General features: G+C 38.7%; 1 protein-coding gene across 1 annotated transcript; it reads left to right on the forward strand.

Annotated features, from left to right (window-relative positions):
• Window positions 1-8,082: 8,082 nt before the first annotated feature.
• On the forward strand, window positions 8,083-10,179 carry LOC138318863 (protein mab-21-like 3). The gene has a single exon (XM_069261628.1). It carries the CDS (start codon window positions 8,288-8,290, stop codon window positions 9,410-9,412), a length of 1,125 nt encoding a protein of 374 aa, XP_069117729.1. The 5' UTR covers window positions 8,083-8,287; the 3' UTR covers window positions 9,413-10,179.
• The last annotated feature ends 931 nt before the right edge of the window (window positions 10,180-11,110 follow it).

Here is an 11,110-nt window from a genome sequence, read left to right on the forward strand (position 1 = left end):
GACGAAGTAAAACGAGTGATACTGACGGAGTAAAACGAGGGATGCTGATGGAGTGAAACAAGGGATACTGACGGAGTAAAACGAAAGATACTGACGGAGTAAAACTAAGGATACTGACGGAGTAAAACGAGGGATGCTGACGGAGTAAAAGGAGGGACACTGACGGAGTAAAACTAAGGATGCTGACGGAGTAAAACGAAGGATACTGACGGAGGATAACGAGGGATACTGACGGAGTAAAACGAGGGATACTGACGGAGTAAAATTAAGGATACTGACGGAGGATAACGAGGGATACTAACGGAGTAAAACGAGGGATACTGACGGAGTAAAACGAAGGATACTGACGCAGTAAAACGAGGGATGCTGATGGAGTGAAACGAGGGATACTGACGGAGTAAAACGAAGGATACTGACGGATTGAAACGGGGGATACTGACGGAGTAAAACGAGGGATGATGATGGACTGAAACGAGGGATACTGACGGAGTAAAACGAAGGATACTGACGGAGTAAAACGAAGGATACTGACGGAGTGAAACGAGGGATACTGACGGAGTAAAACGATGGATACTGACGGAGTAAAACAAAGGATACTGACGGAGTGAAACGAGGGATACTGACGGAGTAAAACGAGGGATACTGACGGAGTAAAACGAGTGATACTGACGGAGTAAAACGAGGGATACTGACGGAGTGAAACGAGTGATACTGACGGAGTAAAACGAGGGATACTGACGGAGTAAAACGAAGGATACTGACGGATTGAAACGGGGGATACTGACGGAGTAAAACGAGGGATGATGATGGACTGAAACGAGGGATACTGACGGAGTAAAACGAAGGATACTGACGGAGTGAAACGAGGGATACTGACGGAGTAAAACGAGGGATACTGACGGAGTAAAACGAGTGATACTGACGGAGTAAAACGAGGGATACTGACGGAGTGAAACAAGTGATACTGACGGAGTAAAACGAAGGATACTGACGGAGTGAAACGAGGGATACTGACGGAGTAAAACGAAGGATACTGACGGAGTGAAACGAGTGATACTGACGGAGTAAAACGAGGGATACTGACGGAGTAAAACGAGGGATACTGACGGAGTAAAACGAGGGATACTGACGGAGTAAAACGAAGGATACTAAACGAAGGATACTGACGCAGTATAACGAGGGATACTGACGGAATAAAACGGAGGATACTGACGGATTAAAAATAGGGATACTGACGGAGTAAAACAAGGGATACTGACGGAGTAAAACTAAAGATGCTGACGGAGTAAAACGAGGGATACAGACGGAGTAAAACTAAAGATGCTGACGGAGTAGAACTAAGGATGCTGACGGAGTAAAACGAGGGATACTGACGGAGTAAAACTAAGGATGCTGACGGAGTAAAACGAAGGATACTGACGGAGTAAAACGAAGGATACTGACGGAGTAAAACTAAGGATGATGACGGAGTAAAACGAAAAATACTGACGGAGTAAAACGAGGGATGCTGACGGAGTAAAACGAGTGATACTGACGGAGTAAAACGAGGGATGCAGATGGAGTGAAACAAGGGATACTGACGGAGTAAAACGAAAGATACTGACGGAGTAAAACTAAGGATGCTGACGGAGTAGAACTAAGGATGCTGACGGAGTAAAAGGAGGGATACTGACGGAGTAAAACTAAGGATGCTGACAGAGTAAAACGAAGGATACTGACGGAGGATAACGAGGGATACTGACGGAGTAAAACGAGGGATACTGACGGAGTAAAATTAAGGATACTGACGGAGGATAACGAGGGATACTAACGGAGTAAAACGAGGGATACTGACGGAGTAAAACAAAGGATACTGACGCAGTTAAACGAGGGATGCTGATGGAGTGAAACGAGGGATACTGACGGAGTAAAACGAAGGATACTTACGGATTGAAACGGGGGATACTGACGGAGTAAAACGAGGGATGATGATGGACTGAAACGAGGGATACTGACGGAGTAAAACGAAGGATACTGACGGAGTAAAACGAAGGATACTGACGGAGTGAAACGAGGGATACTGACGGAGTAAAACGATGGATACTGACGGAGTAAAACAAAGGATACGGACGGAGTGAAACGAGGGATACTGACGGAGTAAAACGAGGGATACTGACGGAGTAAAACGAGTGATACTGACGGAGTAAAACGAGGGATACTGACGGAGTGAAACGAGTGATACTGACGGAGTAAAACGAGGGATACTGACGGAGTAAAACGAAGGATACTGACGGATTGAAACGGGGGATACTGACGGAGTAAAACGAGGGATGATGATGGACTGAAACGAGGGATACTGACGGAGTAAAACGAAGGATACTGACGGAGTGAAACGAGGGATACTGACGGAGTAAAACGAGGGATACTGACGGAGTAAAACGAGTGATACTGACGGAGTAAAACGAGGGATACTGACGGAGTGAAACGAGTGATACTGACGGAGTAAAACGAGGGATACTGACGGAGTAAAACGAAGGATACTAAACGAAGGATACTGACGCAGTATAACGAGGGATACTGACGGAATAAAACGAAGGATACTGACGGAGTAAAACTAGGGATACTGACGGAGTAAAACAAGGGATACTGACGGAGTAAAACTAAGGATGCTGACGGAGTAAAACGAGGGATACAGACGGAGTAAAACTAAGGATGCTGACGGAGTAGAACTAAGGATGCTGACGGAGTAAAACGAGGGATACTGACGGAGTAAAACTAAGGATGCTGACGGAGTAAAACGAAGGATACTGACGGAGTAAAACGAAGGATACTGACGGAGTAAAACTAAGGATGATGACGGAGTAAAACGAAAAATACTGACGGAGTAAAACGAGGGATGCTGACGGAGTAAAACGAGTGATACTGACGGAGTAAAACGAGGGATGCAGATGGAGTGAAACAAGGGATACTGACGGAGTAAAACGAAAGATACTGACGGAGTAAAACTAAGGATGCTGACGGAGTAGAACTAAGGATGCTGACGGAGTAAAAGGAGGGATACTGACGGAGTAAAACTAAGGATGCTGACAGAGTAAAACGAAGGATACTGACGGAGGATAACGAGGGATACTGACGGAGTAAAACGAGGGATACTGACGGAGTAAAATTAAGGATACTGACGGAGGATAACGAGGGATACTAACGGAGTAAAACGAGGGATACTGACGGAGTAAAACGAAGGATACTGACGCAGTTAAACGAGGGATGCTGATGGAGTGAAACGAGGGATACTGACGGAGTAAAACGAAGGATACTGACGGATTGAAACGGGGGATACTGACGGAGTAAAACGAGGGATGATGATGGACTGAAACGAGGGATACTGACGGAGTAAAACGAAGGATACTGACGGAGTAAAACGAAGGATACTGACGGAGTGAAACGAGGGATACTGACGGAGTAAAACGAAGGATACTGACGGAGTAAAACAAAGGATACTGACGGAGTGAAACGAGGGATACTGACGGAGTAAAACGAGGGATACTGACGGAGTAAAACGAGGGATGCTGATGGAGTGAAACGAGGGATACTGACGGAGTAAAACGAAGGATACTGACGGATTGAAACGGGGGATACTGACGGAGTAAAACGAAGGATACTGACGGATTGAAACGGGGGATACTGACGGAGTAAAACGAGGGATGATGATGGACTGAAACGAGGGATACTGACGGAGTAAAACGAAGGATACTGACGGAGTGAAACGAGGGATACTGACGGAGTAAAACGAGGGATACTGACGGAGTAAAACGAGTGATACTGACGGAGTAAAACGAGGGATACTGACGGAGTGAAACGAGTGATACTGACGGAGTAAAACGAAGGATACTGACGGAGTGAAACGAGGGATAATGACGGAGTAAAACGAAGGATACTGACGGAGTGAAACGAGTGATACTGACGGAGTAAAACGAGTGATACTGACGGAGTAAAACGAGGGATACTGACGGAGTAAAACGAGGGATACTGACGGAGTAAAACGAGGGATACTGACGGAGTAAAACGAAGGATACTAAACGAAGGATACTGACGCAGTATAACGAGGGATACTGACGGAATAAAACGAAGGATACTGACGGAGTAAAACTAGGGATACTGACGGAGTAAAACGAAGGATACTGACGCAGTAAAACGAGGGATACTGACGGAGTGAAACGAGCGATACTTACGCAGTAAAACGAAGTAAAATTAACACAAATTGGGTCTTATTGAAAAAAAAACTAAATATTACTAAAAATGATAAATGTATGTTCATAATGAATTTATATTGCTTATTGATATGTTTTTATATATGAAGTAAGATCACGGGGTGTATAATTAAAACTAAATCCACCATTGCACGTGCACGAGGTTGATTTATTTTGGGTGAAGTTATAAGACTTGAGATATTCTGCCACGAAAATTTCTTTAAAATATGGGGCCAGAAGTAATATAATAATGACTGTGGATGGAAAACACAGAAACACAGAGGAGCAAATGTTAACGTGCTTCGGTAGACACGATGACACATTGTCCTACGCTAATTATTTTTTGAAACTTTTCTTTCGTCCATGGTCAATATGTTTGTCGTTGTGTCAACAATATCAACTTTCTTTTCATAAATTGTTTAATTATGGTTTGACCTTTTATGTTGAACGTCCTACCTTGTATTAACAATAAGGTTCATTTGAAGATGGTGTTTCCTGGTACAATATATTTATGATGTGTGTGTGTGAATGTCTGTATTTTTTAGGAGGTTGTCTCCATGTAATAATAAGGCTCTTAGTGCAATCCCACTAAAGCATGCTGCCGAAACGAAAACACCGAACAGCAAACCCCACCGGTCACATTTTACTGACAACGGGCAAACATTCCCTTTGTGCTGAGCGCTAATCTGGAGAAGACACTATCACTTTTGAAGACTATTGTGTGTTTCGGATATGAACCCCGAATCTCCCTCATAGGAACGAACAATTAAGTGGGGCGGTATCAAGAGGAAGAGAAAGAAGAACATCCCAAGTTTCGTTTTAGCTGTAGACCGTAGTTGATGTGGTAACCACCCTTCACATGTAAAAATGTATAAAAATGTGAAAATTTTGTCAATTTCGGCCATTTTTCATTTGAAACAATAGAACGCGTCCATGAACATAATTATATTTCTTCTGAAATGTATCTGGAATTCTTATATATTCTCAGTAAATATTAAGTTTGTTCAAGATTGTTCTCTTACTATTGTTTCTTAGACATTTTTTTTCAAATACTCTTTGGTATGGTTAACATGGCAACTAAATAAAAACAAAAGACAAATTCCATTAAAATATAGTTTTAAAAAATCAGTGGATTTGGGGCCAAAAAGTAGGGCTCAATGTATGATCCATACATAATATTTTATGTATGTATTTGTTTAAACTCTTTTTTGGAGATAGCTGAAATATTCTTTAGACTTTCCAAAAGACAATTATGTCGTCTGTAGTCGTATTCTCGTTTCAACATATATTTCATAACACACTAAACATCTATTACAGAACAATGTAAGTCATATTAGTACCTTTATCTATGGAATACATGGCTTTATCGTGAAAGTAGATATTTTAATTGACAAAGAGAAGTTGTTTATTATGTCAATGTCTCAAGTAACTCTCATGCTATGACTTATCATTTCGATTTTGTAACCTGGATTGGATTTGCATTACTTTGAATGATGTATATGAATTTTTCCTGATCTAGACTTCCGCTGCCTTGAACTACTGATCATGTTTGATACTAATATACTTATACTTGTATGTATTGATGATGCAAATGAAAACAATTACAGAGGCATCCATATATACTTCCATATTAAAGCCGTCCTACCAATTTTATCGTTTATCCTTCATTATCATGTATGGTGTGCTGGGTACTATGGTAAATCCATGAATATAATAGATATTGTATTTTTCTAAAGCCTCCAATAGTATTAATATGAACAGAAATATAAAACATTTGTGTATGTATAAAATTTTCCATCAATGTCCAATAAACCCACCATGCCTTAAATGTCAAGAAAAGACTATTTATAAAACTAATCTCCTAATTATAAAATGTTGATTTGTCGACAACCACCAAACGTAATTTCAGGTATAAGAACGTTTGTAGGAAGTCAAAAACCCTAAGAAATCTATGTAAATCTAATGATTTAGTAACTTTAAATGTCATGAAAAGACTATTTATAAAACTAATCTCCTAAAATGTTAATTTGTCGACAACCACCAAACGTAGTTTCAGATACCTGTAAAACCTTTGCCCTAATAAAATGGCATAACTCCTTTATCCAGTTGAATTTTACCTTAAATTGATCTTGTTTAGTTTTTCCTCCTTAATTATTATGATTTGTTTCTTGTATCTCTCTCTGTTAAGCTACAATAAAAATAAGAGTAGATAATACTTTATAGTCCTAACAGATTTTTGGCACCTGAATTAGGAGACTTATAAACTATAGCTGATGATCTAATAATAGTTAAAACAACCGATCTCGTAGTCTTTAATTATATCAAAAACAAGAACACTTATGAAGACATTCAATGGTCCACCTGTCCGGTTTTGTTGCACGATGCACTGTTAATTTCTCATTGGCATTATGCTAGCTACTGTTTTTATTTATATAATGTCCGTTTCCTAGATTTGAAAAAAAAGACTAGATTTAAGCCCCCAATTAATTTGCTTAAGCACTGACAGACAATCATTTCGTATAGCTATTTTTCAACATTTCTAGTCGAACTTTTTTCTAGGAACATGTTAGAGAAAGTCAATTTGAAGAAATTAATATGACTTTCTGTCATTCCTAAGCAAGAACACCCTCGAAAACCACAGTGTCTAAACTCCACTACACTCCGTCTATCAGACTGCATAATAATTAAAATTTAATTCATACATTGTATTATAAGTGTAAATTTACTGCGTCATTTTCATCTTTTATTCAATTTCTACGGATTGCAACAAACCTTTCCATATTGGTTTTTTATATGTTTTACCTTTTGAATATATATTTGTAATTCCGCAAGAGAAGTGGTGTTGAATTTCCAAAAGTCTTTGCACCTTTCAAAATCAGAAAACCTGCATGTAGTGCATTCAGCGGTGGTGTAGTCAGTTTTATAGCAATAAATAATGTCTGATCGCTCTTACAAAATACACAGATTCAGATATCGAGAAGCACTTTTTTAATACTTGACAGTAGATTATGTTTTGGTTATTTCCTGTATAACTAGGCCAACCACAATTAAATATATGAAACTAGCCTTAATGTAACTGCATTGCATTTGAAACTACCTTTAGGCCTAGCAAGAGTGTACATAATGGACCACTATCAAACATGTGGTTCTTAGAAAATCCATAAGTTTCAGTTTCACTTTAGAGATAACATTAATCAGTAACTGTTTCGTTTACTGACAACTTACTGAAACACACATGATATGAAGTACAGTGCTCATATGTAAACTGCCACAAAAACAACCAGTTTGCTCACGACAGATTTAAATAACACAGTTATTGGTGATAACTTTACATTATACTTTAAATAGTTCACGTTATAGAGTAGTGTACGCACACTAAACACAATATTTATTTATTAATATAGTTCACAAACAACTACCTTGTATGTTTGTAGAAGTACACACCAAGGGTAAACATTAGTACGTTGTATTGTCAGGACTAAACCACGAGTTCCGAGAAAATGCACTGGTTTTACTTTCGATTTATAGATGTGTTTCAGAAAATATGCATTGATTGCGTAGTTTGAAATAGAAGCACACAATACAGTTTTTTTTCTATCTGGATATTTTCTTGCTGTACAGTTAGTCAATTTAAAATTACTATTTTATTTAGACGATACTAATGTTACTAAGTATGTGCGGATTCAAAGAAAGGATATAACAGCACCTTTTTATATGCATTCCCATACGAGAAGGAAACCGAATGTGAATCCAATAAGTTTTACCTGGAACCGCGTGCACTGTAGCAAAGATCACGTGACTGTCCTATCAAGGATTGTTATGGAAAGATGAGGTAAGGTCTTAATTTAGAACGGAATTTCCAGTGCAACATATGATAATGGTAAGCAACGATCTATTCCTAATCGTTATGTCATAGATTTATTTACACATTGTATACATGTATGTGCATTAAGCTTTAAATAGAATGAAAATTTTCAACGATATATTGTTGGTATATAAGTGTTTTCTGTAAAGAACAAGCCAGTTTTGTTAATAAACAGCTCCGCCACACTTCAGTAGCAATGGATAATCGTACCCTCAATCGTTACTTTGACGAAAATGTAAAGATGAAGAGAGAGGAGACTAAAAAGAACGTAGAGAAAGTTCTACCTCTTGTTGAGGAAATTTTGAGATACGTTCACTCAAGGGACAAACGCTTTCTGATACAACCATTGAAGGTGGGTAGTTATAACACGCACCTGAAGGTGGAAAAAGCAGATGAATTTGACTACAACGTCATCGTTGATGTCGGGAAGATGGCATGGGGACCTGCAAAACCAAGGTATTATGGTTTTATTAGTACCAAAGACACGGTGATAGAGACAAAGAGATACGCGCTACCCAGCCCACCTGTCGGGCAGGTTTTTATGGCTATTGGTTCTCTCCAGAAACAACAGTGGAGGGATGCTGGTCTTGAGGACAGGATGGCAAGTATGACTTTTGACACAGACATAGTTCCAATCAAAGTCAAGAGAAGATTCAAATCTCTAGTCGACGAAGCGGTGAACCAACCAAAGAATAGAAACCCGATAACAATTAATAGAGTATCGAGTTCTCCGGCCACCACACTTTCCGTAAAGTTCCCGAATATTTCCTACCCGATCAGCATTGATCTGTGTCCGATGGTCGAATGTAATCTCGAATTCAGACCCGAATTCAACTGGCCTAGACAAAGTCAATGGCCATCACAGCAGAAGAAGTCAGATATAAAGAATATCGGTGTGAATGCCATAGCAAAAGAACCATTCTACTGGATGCTTTCTTTTGCTGCCTGCGAAAAGGAGCTTCTGGAAGGAATCGATATCGGCGGCACCTGCAGAAGGAAAAGCCAGCGGATCATGAAACGGCTGAAAAACGACGTGTGGTGTCCACCTGGTTTACAAAAAGGTCTGACGTCATACCATCTGAAGAACGTTCTGTTCTGGGAATGTGAGGACCATCCATATGACATGGAATGGCAACAGGAGCACCTAGCTACCCGCGTAAAGTCTATGACCTATCGTCTGCTGGGCTACCTCCAGAGGGGGAACCTTCCACTGTACTTCCATACCGGGGTCAATCTGCTTTCCGGCAAGGATGAGGGCGCCTTACAGAAGGTAGCGAAAAATATCAAGTCGTTCCTTGATAAGCCAGAAAATTACATGTAGAGTCCATTATTTGCTGTATATCTTTTTCAATTTTAATATATTTTTTAATGGAAACAGTCAGTCATTACTGTAAATTACATTATTTTGAGACGATAGTTTATATATTTCTAAACAACAATTTCAAAGATAATCAAATAGGCATGATTTCAAATGTTATTTTACCATAGCAGTTGAATCTTTCAGTTAAGTACAATTTGGTTTGTAAAATATGATGAAAAATAACGTGATGTACAGTACACTGACTAGTTATATCACACTAGTGTAATATTAATCTTCACATTGTAACATTCATGTAGAGAGTTGATAGTTGGTCCTGTAGAATATAGTTATCTTTCACGTGTTTCACACTTTGATCTACTAAAAGCACAAATGATAACGTATAGTGTAATGTGTGCTGATATTATATTCGCCATTTTATGAGAAAAAATGTAAAGATATACATTGTACCATTATTTTATTTTATATTAATATAGAAGTTCTCAACATAATATCTGCCGGTGTTTTGATATATATAGATAGATATTGAGCTTCATATCTTGTGTTTACTTTGTGTTTTGTGAATACATAACAAAAACAAATCGGTTTGATATATCTTGTTTTTATCTATTGTTAAATCGTACATCAATTATCACTCTCGGAATAATATCTGAAATGTTCATTACAGTAGAAGTTGGGCGCTGGTTAACCAGGTGACGTGAAAATTACTTATAAATTGATGTACAATGTCGTTCAACATCACTTAGAATAAATTCATTTTTTGTTCAAAACCATTGTTGTTTTATTCCTTTAATCATTCACATGTTTTGGATAATTCAAATTTATCAGAGTTACTTTTCTTTGTAAAACTAAGGCCACTGGCGGTGTACAACGAAGGAAGCTAACTCTGATCATAGATCAGAATGGATTTAATACATAGCTGAATATTAGTGCACAAATTTTGAGAGAGTAATGTCCCCTGTTACCCAATTTAATATTTTTAAATCGAAATGTGTATCTTTTAGCTCACCTGATCAGAAGGACCAAGGTGAACTTATGCAATATGGCGGCGTCCGTTGTCCTTCCGTCCTTCCGTCCGTCCGTCAACAATCGACTTCTTCATAACAACTGGTTGGAATTTAACAAAATTGGTAGCACCTTATGGGGTACTGTCTGAAAAATCTGCAAATGGTCGGGCTGGCCCTCTGGTGGCCTAAAGGGTGGGGCCAAAAGGTGTCAGTTTGGCTATTATCATATAAACGACTTCTTCTCTGAAAGTAAGCATGCCTAGCAGGGGTCTTCCCCGATCACCAACTCTGGGTAGGGTGGGGTGTTTTCATAGGGGTTAAGGTGTGTTGATAGGGAGTTATAGTCTATCTCAGAATTGTTCTCAGTGCAAGATCACAGGTAAATCTCAGGTAAATCAACTCATCAGGTAGGTGATCAGCAAATCAGTAACTGTTATTCTCAAGATGCTGCAGAATGGTGTATAAAACAGAGGCATACTTCAGAAAAAACCATACTTGCCATGATATTTGAATAGAACGTTAAATTATCAACTTGACTTGTATTTGTACACTTTCAAGCTTTATAAGTGTAAATATTTAATAGAAATACTATTCTAGATCATTCAATTTCATCATTTTCTTATACTTTCTGACTTATTTTAGTTTTCAGATTTAGATTAATATACACTTTATAAAACATCTGTACTAGAATTGT

Source organism: Argopecten irradians, chromosome 3 (genome assembly GCF_041381155.1).
Source record: "Argopecten irradians isolate NY chromosome 3, Ai_NY, whole genome shotgun sequence".
NCBI classification, from domain to species: Eukaryota; Metazoa; Mollusca; class Bivalvia; order Pectinida; family Pectinidae; genus Argopecten; species Argopecten irradians.

Coding starts and splice junctions, on each gene's coding strand:
- LOC138318863 (XM_069261628.1), top strand. CDS start 8,288: ATGGATAATCGTACCCTCAATCGTTACTTTGACGAAAATGTAAAGATG.